At 31.6% G+C, this 17,187-nt stretch overlaps 1 protein-coding gene across 5 annotated transcripts in view; it reads right to left on the bottom strand.

Moving 5' to 3' along the window:
- Window positions 1–450: 450 nt before the first annotated feature.
- LOC123717043 overlaps window positions 451–17,187 on the bottom strand; it is a 37,493-nt gene continuing 20,756 nt past the window's right edge. For all 5 annotated transcript variants that reach the window (XM_045672801.1, XM_045672802.1, XM_045672803.1 and 2 more), the window contains 20 exons: window positions 16,407–16,601; window positions 15,990–16,049; window positions 15,318–15,549; window positions 14,893–14,946; window positions 14,133–14,284; window positions 12,486–12,605; window positions 10,766–10,981; window positions 9,091–9,165; window positions 8,367–8,559; window positions 8,115–8,192; window positions 7,694–7,824; window positions 6,295–6,447; window positions 5,669–5,802; window positions 5,165–5,282; window positions 4,717–4,841; window positions 3,987–4,252; window positions 2,603–2,667; window positions 2,063–2,222; window positions 1,184–1,380; window positions 451–604 (listed from right to left, as the gene is read on the bottom strand). In XM_045672801.1, coding sequence (XP_045528757.1) covers window positions 494–604; window positions 1,184–1,380; window positions 2,063–2,222; window positions 2,603–2,667; window positions 3,987–4,252; window positions 4,717–4,841; window positions 5,165–5,282; window positions 5,669–5,802; window positions 6,295–6,447; window positions 7,694–7,824; window positions 8,115–8,192; window positions 8,367–8,559; window positions 9,091–9,165; window positions 10,766–10,981; window positions 12,486–12,605; window positions 14,133–14,284; window positions 14,893–14,946; window positions 15,318–15,549; window positions 15,990–16,049; window positions 16,407–16,601 — 2,835 coding nt within the window. In that variant the 3' untranslated portion in view covers window positions 451–493. The remainder of the gene's footprint in view (window positions 605–1,183; window positions 1,381–2,062; window positions 2,223–2,602; window positions 2,668–3,986; window positions 4,253–4,716; window positions 4,842–5,164; window positions 5,283–5,668; window positions 5,803–6,294; window positions 6,448–7,693; window positions 7,825–8,114; window positions 8,193–8,366; window positions 8,560–9,090; window positions 9,166–10,765; window positions 10,982–12,485; window positions 12,606–14,132; window positions 14,285–14,892; window positions 14,947–15,317; window positions 15,550–15,989; window positions 16,050–16,406; window positions 16,602–17,187) is intronic.

Raw genomic sequence — 17,187 nt, 5'->3', positions numbered from 1 at the left:
CCTTTCGCTTGCTCATCACTCTTAAAATAAAAGTTTCAAAGGAACTTATTAAGAACTTTTGAGTAGCGAAATATTTCAGTCTTAGTAATATTTTACTCGCTGGAAAATTTGATAAATTTCTTATAAAAGTTGTTTTTACCTATCGAAAGTAGGGCTTAATCAACTTATATTATTTATATTGGATTAACTTGCCTCCATAGCGTAGTGGTCAACGTACGTGCCGATCAACCTTAAGATATAAATGTAGATTCCTAACAAACCACTAATGATTTCGGATTGTTACATACATGGCTGATCATCTACTTCCCGTGAAAGAGATTAGCTTTGTTTGTACGCCTAACACTTATGAAATAATTGTTGTATAGATATACGCCTTCATATATATCACTTCTATTACTCTATTACCAATTTTAAGTAATGTTCAATTAATAAATATAAGAAACCAAGGAAAAATGAAAACAATTTGTATAATTTATTTTATTTACATAGTATCCTATATCTGTGTGAATAAAACCTCAGATCGTTCAGTAATTCTCCTTTGAGCGTCCGGAAAAAATGGTAAAATATTTATCCATGAGTCCAAACACAAAGTGAGTATTCCGACCTAAAATATATATTTCTATGATATAGAAATCTAATCTTATTTTAATAACTAAACAAATCCACTATACTTAGGTATGAATAAGATCATTAAGCCATTCGAGATGTCTAACTCGGGTGGCACCTTTGAGTTTTAATCGTGACGAAACGCCATGTCTACATTAAAATACAGAGCCCCATGCCCAAGGGGGTTTCCAAGACCTCATACATTGTTTATTAAGAAGAAATTATCAGTATTTTACAATAACTTGAAAGATTCTATATTTAGAGTTCTAGAGTTGAATCGTATCGCTCAGAAGCCGGGATGTCAATCGACCGGAAACAAATGAAATTAATTAAAAGCTGTGTTCAGGCTGTGATAGACTGAGTAGAGTGTTAAAGCAATCAAATTGGAATCAATACTTTTGTTTGTATAAATATTATAAATAATATATATTATAGTGTATAGATGCAGCAATAGTTCGTCAGAAAAAACATATTTTAAGGCCCGTATACGAAGTTAGTTTTACGAAGTTTACATTTTTGTTGACGCTTAATATATTCAATCGGAAAGCCTTGGTAATGAAACACAAGGAGAAATCACCTTAGTTTCAGCGCGGTATGAAAAACAATGAGTAATTCCTCTATTCAGCCCCTGTAATATGCCAAATACGTCGCCAATGCATAATATCTCGTGTGTGGTCTCCGTCAGATCAGCCTTCACGGATAGTACTGCCACAGTTCCACTGGTCACCCAATGCATGCGTGCTTCACTATCTCCCGCTACTACTATGTAGTTACCTGTTATATAAAAACTGATTATTAATTTAATTTAATCTACGTTTAGATTTCAGCTTCACCCGCGTGAATATCGAGGTTGGCAAGATTATGACGTCTTCAAAAATAATCGTTTATTTTATGTAAATTAAAACCATAACGAATTATACCTAACGTCCTTGGAAATTACACAATCTATTACTAAACGTTCATACAGATGCGATAGGCTTCAATTATATTATATAATATTACTATATGTGTGTAGGAGTTACTGGTTATACAACGAACAGCAGTTATAATACTTAACACAAACCAATACCTATAAAATATCTTTATATATAACATTCTCGGGTCACAATATTTGTTTCCATACTTCTCCGAAACGGCTCGACCGATGCTTATGATTTTGTTTATGCATATTCAGTAAGTCTGAGAATCGGCTACTATATATCTTTCAAACCCCTTAGTGATAATGGTGTCACACCAAAAAAAAAATTTCATTCTTTCGACAATTTTTTTGTTATAATTTTTTTACGATACAGCATACCCCTTAATTGTCACCCCTCTACGACGAACCCCTATGTTTATGTAGATAGTTACTTTTATTTAACTGAAAAGATAGAAATATTACGCGACTAAGGTAAAGAGAATTCGTTAGTATCAAAACTATCAAATATATGCGTTCACATACATAGAAATTACTTACCTGGGAAATAAACTTTGTAATCCAATACTACAGTAAGCTGACGTAGGAACGGTTCACCTGTGTCAGCAAAAATATAGCAATTGCGTAGGTGATGGCCGAACATTGCAGACATAAGGTCACAGCGCAGCACATATGGGGTTTTCAATATTAGGACGGGAAGCTAATAAAAATATACTTTCGTTTTGGTTAAATGTTCCATTAAGCTCTGTTTTAATGTTGATATTAATCCTAGATTGTACTGATACCGTTTGGGTATATAATGTTCTTTTGGTTTAATAGTATATTGTGTCCAATAGGACACTCCGTGTATAATCAGAATCCGAGGTTTATCCATTTTTAAGAGTACTTAATAGATACCCCAGATATGAGACCGACTCATGGAGAAAACAAATACGCGTTTATTAATGATTAAACACAAGCAATTAGTATGTAAAATAGTCCTTAATTTACGATGCCATAAAAAGTTTCATAAAAAATATCCAAAATTTTAATGAGAAAATTCATAATAAAAGAATTTTTATCACTTCTTAATGCGCATACCTGTCTCCCACGCTCCGTCACCCAAAGTTGGCGAACATACGTCCAAAATTTCTGTATTTGGTAAGCTATGGAAGAAATATAATCATAACAACAACATGTAATCTCATAATTTTTTGGTTTATACAAGGTCCCTTATTTCGAAAAATTTTATTTTTGTAGGGACACAAATATTGAGAAAAAATCTCAAAACGTTTCGAGCCCGTCCGGAAAAAGAAATTAATGCACGCAACAATTTACGCAGCAATGCTAAATTACCTTATTGTTATGTTGCGTGGGTAACACTGAAAATGTTTAGACGGGCCAGTTAGAAACATTGCTTATGAAAAGTTTTTGAATTTCAATTTTAGAACTCTTTGGTATCCTAGTAGTAGTAGTATATTGCATTCATTTGTCATTTGTTTTTTTGAAAGGGCGGTAAATCTCTTGTTATACCAGAACATGAACCTAACTCGAGAAAATTTTTGGTCAATGATTTATTGTGACTTTCGTTAGCTATGACAGGCTGCGATTAGCATTTCTTAATGAAGCCTCATCTCGAACCACTATTTACAATTGGTTTAACGAGTTTAAGCGTGGAGGTAGCAATCTCAATGATGAACCGCGTGAGGGACGTCTTTTAACAGCGACTTCTAAAGATAACATCAGTGCTGTGCGATCCATGATAGAGGAAGATAAGAGAGTGACCTATCAGCAGATACGGGCAAGTCTAGGCATTGGTATGAGTCAAGTTCGAAAAATATCACTCGAACATTTAGGCGTCAGGAAGCTTTGTACCAGATGGATTCCCCATACTTTATCCGACGACCAAACACCTTTGCATGGACTGACGAATATTTGACTATGGCAGGTGTCGAGATAATTAGTCATCCACCATACAGTCCTGACCTGGCACCCTGTGACTTTCATCGATACCTAAAAATTAAAGATAAAATTCGAGGTATTCGAGGTAGCCCTGAAGAAAGAGAGAGAAGAAAGACACCCCTCAGGAAGAATGGGCCCACTGCTTTTCTCAGTGGTTCCATTGAATGCGACGATGTGTAGAGAGGAACGGAGATTACGTCGAAAAACAATAAAAGTATTAGCAACTTTTTACATGAAGCCGTTTTTCATTTTCTAAACATTTTCAGTGTTACCTAGGTTATAACGCTAATATATTATCATAGTTCGACATTAATCATCTTGACATAGAAACATGACAAAATTTAAAGTATTTAATTATTGGGAACAAATAAAATGACGAGTAACAAATAAAAACGTTAGTTTACATTACAGCCAAGGTACGGTTCTCTTTCCGCAGACTCAAAATTTTTTTTGGTTTTTAAGTAAAAATATCTGGGTCAAAATTTACTGCTTATAAATTAATTGTTAAGGACTTTAAACATACTCGATAATCCTTGATTTGTCAAATAATCAATGAGTTCTGTAGTCGCCTTTTCATATTTGTTCAAGGCATACTTCGATGAATACGCAATTTGTATGGACGTAGCAATAACTATAGCAGCTAGTATCTTTCCAGAAATGAAACATATTGCTAATATAATCATAGAAATAGCCCCATTTACTACAAATTCGTCTCCACCAGTTGATGTTAACTCAGACACAACTACATAAAACGACGTGGTATAATCCCAACGCCTTTGTGGCGTGTCTCTGAAAAATTGTCAAGTAAAAGTTAGAGTTACTAAATAAAATCATTTATCATTATAATTTGGATTATGAATACAAATTTTCATTATTTTCACGAAAAATATAATTAATCAAAGTAACATCACATTAGTAAACTTTTATTAAAAACTCCGCTTTGTACAAAAAAAACCTCTGTAATTCCATATATTCTCCTATGCTTTAAAAGACATTCGTAAATAACTATTATGAAATTATATACTTCACTTTATGATTATAAAGCCTCAGATTTCAGTATCTGTTACTTGCTATTTTTTGTAACACTAAAAAAATATAACTATGTTTTTTGAACATGTGACTTATGGGCTTAATAACCAAATATTTTACCCTGGTTCCATTGATGATGATTAAAAACTACACAAGTCTAAGGACAAGAAGTCTAATAAATTGATATGCTGCTGACATGTAAGAATTTAATAGAACCATCTTACTCATCAAGAAGATGCATTTTCAGCGTACGTATCAAACTTATAGGTGAAGTTGCCATTAACGTCAATAGCCATAGACAAGTGAACGTGTGTATAAGAAGAGCAACTATGAATATTGTCATGGCAGTCTGAAAATTTAATATTTTTTTATCACCAACGTAGATAAAATTTCACTATATATACAAAACGATGTAAAATATGTTAAGTATTATAAAAATATATAACAATAAAATATTTCTGAGAGTGGCCTTTTTGATATATAATTAGGATGACCAGGTCAATTGGCGTATGTGTTGACTTTTGTGTGTGTATAGCGAGAATATTTTGGCCTAAAATTATCAACATCTACTTATCTGAACGTTAATTAGTAGTACCAACTAAATTATTATATTTAAAAAAATATGTTTATAATTCCTTTCATTGCAAATTAAATACAAAAGATTATTATTACCTGTAGGGTGGTAAGATTGTTTGTTAGTTCAGCTGAAGTTTTCCGATAAAACTCAACTAGGTATTTGAGCCGAAACAATTTATTAACTCGTAGATAATGCATAGCTAGCAGTGGACGGCTGTGGATTTGAATAAATAATGATTTATTGAAAAATATTCGCTTTGCTTAGCAAAATTCAAAATAAAATATTGCTATATTTTCAATAAACTGTTTTGAACCCGGGTTTTTATCAAAAAACAATTAATTGAAGATGTATATTTTAATTGTAAATTGTTTTGGATAAATTACCTTTTAATATTACCATAAACATTTAACAATTTAAAGACTATTTGTGCTTTATGCTTTGTGTTACGTGTCAAGAGAGTGATTATTTCAATTAAGATGGTTGACTACCAACAAAAATAAATATATAGACAACAACGTTGACGCATTAACTGGATCGCTGAAGGGTTCCTGAGGTGTGTGATATATTAAAACAATTTAAAAATATTTGGCGAAGCTTACGGAAAGCAGAAGCCAAACAATTCAAGCGGCAAGTTGGCGATCAGATCGCTCCAAACCCACAATTTATGTTTGTAATACCGCTTTCGACATTTAACAGAATTCATTACGAGCTCGCCATGCCTGTTTACATAGCCCTGGATAAAGAAATTTAAATTTAGTATTGTCTTTTGTTAAAATAGCTTTTACACATTAAGAAAACCACTTTTTGAACGGATTAAAGGAATGTATTATTATTAAAACATAGAATTATGTAAATAATAGCTTTAATCCGTTCAAAAAGTGTTTTTCTAAATTTAAATTTACTTATTAATGACTAGTACATCGATCAATTCAGATAAACATGATTTTCTATTTCCGTGCAAAGGATGTCGTGCCCATTGGGAACTAAACGTTGATTAAAAGATATGACTTTTTACATGCTATAAGTGATAAAATAAAATATTAAATCCTAAATTCAATATCATACATACTTTGTTATAGTCGCGAATGTAATGAAGAAATTATTGTGTTACCGGAAATCCTATGCAGGAAGGTCCAATCGGCGTCACTTTACTATGTGTTACCAATTAAGCTATTAAAAAACTAAGGCAAGATTAAATTAACTACATGAATTGGATAACGATTACCTGATTCAATGACAAATAAATTTTTATATAGAAAAATATATCTGACAAAGACTGAAGCCAAAATATCGCAGTGCAATCATTCAATGTAATCACTTCGTACAGAATTAGTATGTAATTACATGTAGCCATTATACTTGATAGATAACCAAAACCCTGAAATTATTTTAGTAAATTTATTTATGAAGATGTTTAAGGCAGTCAAAGGTCAATCTGATCGTTATTGGATAAAGAAAATAATTAATTTAATTTAACTAAATTTAATATCTTCTATAATTCCATTAAATTCGACGACACACTGCTTTAAACTATCCACTCCATGTAATTACAGCGTCATACCAAAACAATTACAGTATGTGAAAGATATATGAACTTATGGTATAAATATATGTACATTATTTTATTGCTTAGCATTAATACAATGAAATTACTATTATATATACAGGCTATTATTAATATGCGGTTTAACACAAGCGTTGGTTGATTTCGACTTTTGATTGTCAAAAGCACCCACAAATACGAAGATGTCTTTTGAATTGACATTACTGTAGTTTTGTGGCATTTTAGAACAAAAATCTTAATTTTTCTTATATTTTAAGAAAGCGTAATTGAAACGGAATCGTAAGAAACTATTAACGAAGCAATTGAAAATAAAGTATTGGCGCTTTCTGATGTTTAATATATGTTCAATTTTCATATGTAATTTGGCAGCAATACGCACGAGTGGAGCCAAATATAATGGCTTGTAGATAACAGATAGTAATTATTTTTTTTAAATATTTGTTTATTGATCCTTTCAGTCTCTACTAGCTAATCTGGATAACTTCGAACAGTCAATGAATAGATTTTTTTTTGTAATGCTCATTTCTTTGTCTCTATTTATTTTTTTAATTTATGTATTGCATTCCAAAACAATGTGTATGCCAAAAAAATACAAGAAAATATGACTTCTCCAATTTAACACATATACACATCAATTACATTAGAACACAAGCAATATATCAAAGGAAAAAAAATTAAACAAACAACCACAAAATAAATCAAAAGAAAATAAAACAAAACAAATAATAATAACTAAAAATTAATAATAAACTAAAACTAAGCGATAAAAAATAACAGTATTAACAAACAAACAAAATTAAAACGTAACCACATTAAGAGCCTGCAAAATAAACTCACGGTAAATTGGTAGACTGTTGTAAAACACATCAATATTCCCATCAATGTTTGTAATTAAGTTGTAAGAGCGAGATAGCCTATTCACTATTTTGTGATGTTGTGCTTAAAAAATTAAAGAAATGTGTTGGTTGGGCAGGAACTGGCTTCAACACATATTTTCCCGACGCTAGAGCCTTCTAATTTTCGTTTTTAAATTCGAGTAATTTATCATCGTTACACTAGCCTGAAACAATCTCGAGCCGGGTTTCAATAAGTTATTGACATCCATGTAACTCTGGTAAGTTTGAACGCTCGCCGCTGACTTGGCTTGGCTCACATTGCTTGTAGATTGTGAACTACGAACCGAGGTCGAAACTATAAAAATATTTTCATATATCAACATACTTTCGATGTAGAATTGAATTATCTTTTAGTTAAAGGTTTTATAAACAGTACTTTATTGATGTGTATATCCCTTGTTATGTAATCCAAGGCAAATATTCAATGGCCAATTATAGTATATAGTGCTAATTGCAAGAACGAATGTAACAATTTTATATAAGTGAAAAAACAATGACTAAACATTAAAAAGTAATTGAACTTTAATTTATTTAACAATATCGTATTGCAAAATCATTAATAATAAATAGAAATTGTTAACAAACCAGGAAAGTCAAATCTGCTAGAACCACTCCGAGAGTCAAAACCTGATTCCTGGGACAGATTCTCGTAATCTGAATCTTCTGAAAACAATTTAATTGGCTTTTAACGTATACTTACTTTTTAACGTATACACTTTGTGAGGTAGTCTTCGCTAACATAGATGCGTTCATCATCTAGCCAACTAATGTAAATAAATTTAATTTTCCTAAAATTATATGAAGATTAAAAAAGCAATTTCTGATTTTCACAAGTACCTGATGACTCATCATCTTCATTCTCCATTGATATAGGTAAAATGTAATCCTTGGACACTTCAAACGCCCGCCTCAATGGCCCTTGAATCTTCGGGTAGTACTTTATTAAATTAAAAAAAGTTTGCGACGGTATAACCAATAGATCCAGGCTACGGCTAGCGTATATTGCCACCTCCGAACTAGATAATGGTTGCTAAAGAGAAAATAAGAATCGTTTCATTAGCTCTAATAGTAGATTAATACTTTGATATATACAGATGGACTAATTCATCTACGAGATTTGAGACTTCACGACTATTAGATCTATTAATTGTTTATGTAATCAAAACCGGTTGCGATAGCTATGGTAGTTAGTAGCGTGGAGTAATGAGTAGATATTGTTTTAGATATAAAAAAACAATAATATACAAGGACTTTGTTTTTGTCTTAATATTCAAATAGATCATCAGGTTTCCTTACGATATTTTTCGTCACCGTGCGAGCGAATGTTAAATGCACATTAGAAAGAAAAGTCTGCATCTTGACACTATCTTTTCTAGAGGCATATTAAAACTGTCACATGAAAGAACAGCCAGTCACTTTATATAAACTTTACAGTTGCAATTTTTTTAATAAAGCGATACAGGCTTCATCAATGTCAAATTAAACACAAAAATGGAGATGTATTGAAATGAAAATTTACAACAACGCTTTGCTTGCTATTTACATAAATTTGTTTACTTACTCCGGTAAAATTGCCAAACATTCCTCCGGTACCCATACACGTGATCATTTCATTATACGAACTTAAAACGTCCACCTGATAATTGGATACGTTTTTATATTACTTAATTGTATAATGATGTTTATTCATAGTATTAATAAATATACATTATTTTGCTTGTTGTCGACTATACATAGCTAGGTAACACTGAAAATGAAAAACGGCTTAATGTAGAAAATTGCCAATACTTTTATTGCTTTTCGAAGTAATCTCCATTCCTCTCTACACATCGTCGCATTCGATGGAACCACTATAAAAAGCAGGGCTCGTAAAGCGAATACCTCGAATTTAATATTTAGTTTTTGGGAATAAATGAAAGTCGCAGGGGCCCGGTCAGGACTGTATGTTGGGTGACTCATTACCTCGACACCTGCCATAGTCAAATATTCAACAGTCTGTTTTGCGGAGTGCGCTGAAGAATTGTCGTGGTGAAGGAGGATCCTGCTTTGAGAGCGCTGCTGTCGAATTTTTTCCAAGACAGCAGGCAAACAGCTATTGACATACCAGTCTGCACCCTGCTGTCTGATCAAAGAATGAGTCAATCATCTTTTTTCCTTAACTTCTCTTCCTTAGTTGGCCGATCCTCTAAAGGAAATCCCCACTCAGCTGATTGTCTTTTGGTTTCGGGTTCGTAGCAATATATCCAGCTTTCATCACCTGTGACGTTGTCAAATACAGCATTTGAGTCACCGCCGTTGAACTTATCTAACATTTGGCGACACCAGTCCATGCGAAGGTGTTTGGTCGTCGGTTAAAGTATTGGGAATCCATCTGGTACAAAGCTTCCTGACGCCTAAATGTTCGAGTGATATTTTTTGAACTTAACTCATACCAATGCCTAGACTTGCCCGTATCTGCTGATAGGTCACTCTCTTATCTTCCTCTATCATGGGTCGCACAGCACTGATGCTATCTTTAGAAGTCGCTGTTAAAAGACGTCCCTCACGCGGTTCATCATTGACATTGCTACGTCCACCCTTAGACTCGTTAAACCAATTGTAAATAGTGGCACGAGACAGAGCTTCATTAAAAATGTTATCGCAGCCTATCATAGCTTTATTGTTGATTAATCCCACAACGAAAGTCATAATAAATTATTGACCGAAAATTCTCTCGCGTTAGGATCATTTTCACGTGTAACAAGAATTTTAGATTTACCGCCAATTCACAAAAACAAATGACAAATGAATGCAATTTAGGTTACCAAAGAATTCTAAAATTGAATTTCAAAAAAGTTTTCATTAGTAATGTTTCTAACTGGCCAGTTCTAAACATTTTCAGTGTTAGCCACGTATTAAAGTATTTAATATAGTATTAACGCGTTTAGTTTAGTAATATTTAGAATTTAAGATAAAGATTTTTTTATAATGGGGGATAAGATTAAAAGATTTAGAATAACTGTTTTTAATTATATTTTGACATTTGCATGCTAATTGTGCATTGCGTAGTTTTTTGGATTTAATTAATTACGTCAACCTTCTTAGCAAAAAAGGATTTATTAAAAATCTGTCTTAACGCAGGAATAATTTGATAATTGAAATAATATTTAGCAAGTTTTTTTTTAACCCATAAATCGGAACATTTAATATCTTAAAGAAGAAACATATAAAATAAAATACACAAAAATATCACCAACCTTTCCTTTGTAAATAATATAAATATTTGTCTGTATATCCTTGCATTGTACAACAGTGTCACCCTTTAGGAAGTACATCTCGTGAAGGTGTTGTGTAATGACCCTGATAAAAGACCGTTCTACTTTCCCAAACAAGGGCACTTCTCTCAGTGCCCTCTCGTACATGAAGACGAGTGTGTCTTCCATTAGTGCGGAATTCAGACCACGGCAGATTTTCTACAATTACGAATGTTTTAATGTGACCTTAAATGACCCCGGAAAATGCTATCTTAAGATATATATAATAGAAACGTAGCCTTAATATGATATGCAATAGAAACATATCTGCTTGTAAATAATGAACATTTCATATAAAAATGTCAATATAAAGATCAATAGTGGCGCTATAATCCCATTTACAGCTTTTGCCAAAATATACATAAAAAAATAAAAACCAAAAAATTTACTCATAATGCAAACAAAATAATTTATATACAAATAATATAAGCAAGTAGACTTTAGACAACTGTACCCATTTTGTCAAAGGTCTAAGACATATCGATTTCTTCATATTATTTTCTCTTAACGAACAAGTCAATGTTAAATCATACATTCTAGTGCACAGACAAGACTTGATTTGAGATCACTGACTAAAAATAATCATTTATAAATGGAACAGGTGCAGAAATATGTCTACTGGCAACTCCATAATATTACAACATACAAACATGTACAAGCTTTCATGGGTCGTAATGAACGTCATTTGTCGTGGGCGGAGATATGAAAAAGCCAATTGGGGTCGACCTTTTTTATTTGTGGTAATAATTTCTTCTTATTAGCCTTAATTAGTAACACAAATGGAAGGTATTGCGGTGTTATGTAGATTAATTTCGCTTACTAATTAACACTTTTATTTGGCTCGTATATTTATCCCGCATTCGATGTTAGAATACAAAATCAAAAGAAGTCATTTACAAAAACTTCTGAGCATTAAAAATGTGTAAGCTAATTGTTTAATATAATTAAATAGCAATCAATTAACAAAAAGTGTTTAAGTTAACGTTTATAGTATACTATCGAACCAGACAGACGTTGTCCTGTCTTAACTTTGAATATTAATTTCGAATTGGTATAATTAACTAAAAAAATATTTCAGAAACAATATGGTGATTATTGTAATGCTTTATGATACACAACATTCTTCGTTTGTTTTACTGGCGCATATATAAATAGTTTTGTTGGTATTACGACACGGGAACAGGCGACATATAACTGGCCATCTTAAAAATATAGATTGTCAAGATTAATGTCACCATCAAATAACTTGTACTGTAATTATTTTATATGTATTTCATCAATATAATAACTCCGATCGAAGCCTTTTTTTTAAACGATATTGCAGCACGCATTCTGTGAATGTTATGTTAAACGCCATAATGCTATGCAATGAGAAAATTAATTAGCGAAATCGGTCCAGCCGTTCACGCGTGATCCCGTGACCGATAGATATACCGACTTAGGAACATTAAGCAATTATTTCATCAATTAAAAGAGGCAACTTGTTATAACTTTAATCTTGAATACAGGTTGTTTCAAAATGATAATATAACTGTATAATCCCACGTCACAACTATAATATCTTTCAAATATCAACATTTGCCAATATTTACCATACACATACAAACCTTCCAAAGACTTGCTAAAAAACTCTTTAATGTTCGTTAAATTAAAACATTCATACCTGTGGATTACTCCCGTGCGTCCTTTTCCAAACATATTCAAAATACTTCAATGTTTTCACAGTGAGTATTGGATCGACATTCTCTTGATACAAAAAGTTTTCCAAATCCCTCGTATTTTCCTAAAGTAACGAGAACTGAGCTCATTAAAAGTAACTATAATTATTGTTGTACGGACGCATAACGTTTTAATGACGAAAGTTTTGTTTGCAACATTTTTTACCTGAGATATTAAAAGTTATATCAACATTTTACAAAGTACAAGAAATGTTTAATAAAATGTAGAGTTTACAACAGTCGTTATAAAGTTTTATTAAGCATTAGGTTATATTTAAATGGGTAAGCTTTCAGATTTATTGTTAACTAGCAGACTGTGTCGGCTTTTACGTATTTTGAGTTTATTCGTTGCAACAGTAGAAAATTATAAATCTTTCTTCCCTATCACATTACCTATAAATAAATGTAACTTACTTTTACCATTTTAAATATATGTAGACTTTATTTTAAAGAAATTTCTACAATTTCGTTTTTTCAGATTTTTTTGCGGACATAACAAGAATGAACGGTTTGGCATAGTTCAAGTTTCATTATGTGTTTATATTTATTTTTAATCATTAACACCCGGGGTCATCATCATGACTATAACATGTAATAAACACAAATCGTTGGATTTTTCATACAAACAACATTTAATATTTCTTAGTTTGAATTACTGTTCGTAGCAATTTGGTAAATATTTGTATATACTATACCATTTATAGAGACTCAAGTATGTAATAGGGGAAAAAATATTTGATTCGCGATTCAAAGGCTCGTTTATTGATGTCTGTAAAAATAACGTTATCTCATCCATTTTTGCTTTTTAATCTCTCATGTCACGTGGAAGGAAAACCCTTTAATATCCGGTTCCCCGTGAGCATATCTAATTTGCCATGTATTTAAAATCCACAATTTACTTTGATCTCCTTATATCTCATTCCAATGTTATGGCGGCTATCATAAAAAATATGATATGAATAAGTCTGTATTTTTTTGTTGTACAGATATGTCAATATAGATAGAATCCATTATTAACTGGAGATAAATGATTTCATATGTGGTTTTGGTATTTACCTAATCCCATACATTATTTTAATTACATTAATAATTAATATAACTATAATAACTGTTTGTAATTATTTCACGTGTTATTTATTTAATTGCATTATTTTTTATGAAATACCTACTAGCTACCTAATACCGTGTTAATTTCTAACATAATTATAATAAGTTATTACGATATGATTTTCTATGTTTCCTCCAGGCATACTAAAACTTCTGACTTCTTTTATTTTTTCTAAATATATACACTCTTATTTTGACCGGCCATGGCTTTCTATTGTGGTGCAATGTAGCATTACAAACTAACAATCTATAGTTAAACCACGTCCGTAATCTTAAAGAGTTATCAAATCAAAAATTATATCAAAGCATCATGTAAATTTTCGTTTAAAGTTCGTAATAGTTACGAACCTTAATTCCCATATTGAATGTTGTGTTGTAGTTATAATCAGAAGACTTTTCTATCGAAAGTATTTTGACTACATAAGGAATGTTTCTTTCTGGAATATAATCGAGATATCTTGCGTTATATTTTTGTTATAGCTTACGTTATGGTCCAGCAATCCATGAACAGCAGCAGATCTGGTAGAGGCAATGTAACCAAACATAAAAGCAAAGTATAATAATCCTATTATCTGTAGTGCCATAGACAACCATACATTAACAGTGTTTAATATCCCAACTGGAGTGCATCCACATCCTGAAATGAACGAATACCTTGAGCTTAAGCATTTGATATGAATAGCAATATTTTAAGTATCGCGCTAATCCTTCATGAGGCTATTTTATGGCACAACAGGTAAACTAGCATGCAGGTCACTAACATGATTACCGCCGCAAATAGACACCCGCGATACCATGAGGTTTCAAGTGCGTTGCTAGACTTTAAGATGCGATTCGGCAATACCTAGAATAGTAGCTGGTTCCATGAAGAAGTTCATATTCATTACTGTCTTGGCATTAGATTGTGTTAAAGTAGGCACTTTGTTTTTCATATATTTTTTATGTACGGTTTATTGATAGTAACAAAATAAATAAAACCGCCGTTGGTGCGTTTCTGATAGTTTACTTTGTATTTGTATATCGGCGTTTAGATAATATCTGAACATCCAAACGGTTAACGGAAACCGTATGTGTATCGCGATTACCAAGGTCTAAAACGCTTTTGAAAAATATTAATACAAATATTTGACAAAGACATTTTCTACAGCCGATATTTTAATACAATTAGCAAACAGCGTACAGGAACTCTTCCTAAGACAGCACAAGATTTCATAAACAAAGACAACATAATTGAAGTTCACGTACCAACAAATATTTCAAAAACCCAGTAGAAAATACTAATGTACTCTGAGATGGCATCTGCAAAATAAATTGCATTTTAATGACATAAGTGCAAAAAAATTCTTAAGGCGATATGAGATCATTGCTAAAATTATAAATATATTTATTTATATATGAAGATAAGTATCAACTAGTATCAAGAGCTCAAAATGATCAATTAAATCCAAAAATGTCACGCCAATGTATGTTATCATCTTACTTATATGTCTTATAAGACAGACATAGACAAGTGTATCTAAGTTTGGAACGTGCGTATTTTATTTTGATATTAATTGATATTTAATATAATATATAAATGACATACAATATATACTATTTATAATTATTTTTATATCACGGATTATCGGCTATATGCTACGGCTTATATCTGCTATTTAATGTGTACTAACATTTCTCTTCATTCTGCATAGCTTGAGATAAAATCAGCGCTTTCGAACAGTCAACACGTATAAAATACGATTTTGGTTTTATATATGTCTTACATGAACTCATGAATATGAGCGAAGTCGAAAAATTAACCATCGTCACAACAAGGGGTAAGAATTTTAGTAAGATAACAGCTTGGCTCACACGCATTATATCACTTTCCCAATATGAAAATGTACTTGTTATTCGAGTGATCTGTAAAAACAACTATTGAGAAATAGTTACGATTTTATTTGAATATCGTGAATTATATATGAGCGATGATCAAATTGTTTTAAGTATTTGAATCATAACGTTTTAGTCTTCCTAATATGGCAAACGATGTGTATTGTTTAATACTTAAAACATATTTTTAAGTAATGTAGTCATGGAACTATCGAACAATAAATGGTCCTCTTCTGTAATACTGACAGGCTTTTTCTACGATCATTGTTTAATGGACAAAGCCTAGGACTTGTTGATAGATTTAGAATCTAAATCACGTTCACTCTTTTAAGTGATCTTCACACATTAAAGTAATACGTATTGCTTAAAAATCTTAACATACAAATTTCCCTAGTGTTTTAAATTTTATCAATTAATTTTAAGGTAAAACAAAGTAAAGAATGAACTAAGAAATTTTAATTAAAACTTACCAACAACATTCTGTTCAATCTAAACATATCAAGGTCAGAGTTGTCGTTGATTATTCTCAACTGAAATTCAAGAAATACTGTTTCTTTCAACTTATGAAAAGAAGAAATCCATTTTTAATTTATTATATTTGTTTGAACATCAGAGTTATAAAACTTTTCCATAAAATATATTTTGTCGCTTTATGCTATTTAAATTGCTATATTTTACACGCAAATCACCACTAGACATGTTTACTCGTAGTCAGCAGCTTTATGCCGGCTTATTAATAGGGTTTTAGAAAGATTGTATTCAACATATGACAATATTGATTTAGATATTAATTTTGAAGTCCAGACTCAACATTAATGTTTACAAATATTTATATAAATCTATAATAATAGTATTTTAATATTAAACGTAAATAAACTAAGCCTTACGAATTCTTCTAAAGGAAAAACGCTTAGGACATCTAAGATGAATCCATGTTTCAAATATCGAGAGACGGTTAGAAGAGGGTGCGTAACGAGTACTGATCGATCATTGTAATATGCTACATAGGACATTACAATTATATCCAGGTACAAAAATATATCCATCCAGTTGTAGCCACCTCCGAACTTATTTTGTTTTGTCTGGAAATAATGGTATCACAAATAGCCTTTCTAACCTTCGCTACAATAAAATGAAGGTGTTAAGCTATAACCTCTGGGTTGAGAATCAGTATCTCATTCACTCGGTAGGATTACTTATTCTACTTAAAATCAAGTACACTTATCCAGATTCTTTGACTATGTCTTAGGGCTATAAAAATACTCATCGATATGTAACAATATATAACAATATATAGTAATGACATCAATTCAATTGTTGACGTGAGTATTTTAAAACAAATTGGAGTTAATGCGACACGCCTCCCTCAACATATTATATCTGGCCTAAAGTAGGATATTGCAGACATGAACATTTTGAGACGGATAAGCAACTGAGAAATAAATGCATAGATCTTTATACATTCAATTCATAAAACAATCTCAAGTGGTTTAACGCAATAAAAGTATGTATGTCAGTAATGCATCATGTATATATTCTGATATGCTAAATAATTTAAAATGAATAACAGTAGTTTATGACTACATGGCAGGCTATTGGCAAATAAAGAGGCATCTGGAAAGGCGTGGAGGAGGGCTTAACCTAAGAGGGGTCCATATCCATAGGCGA

The sequence above is a fragment of the Pieris brassicae genome, chromosome 12, assembly GCF_905147105.1.
Source record: "Pieris brassicae chromosome 12, ilPieBrab1.1, whole genome shotgun sequence".
NCBI lineage: Eukaryota > Metazoa > Arthropoda > Insecta > Lepidoptera > Pieridae > Pieris > Pieris brassicae.
This window is presented reverse-complemented; position numbering and strand designations above follow the sequence as displayed.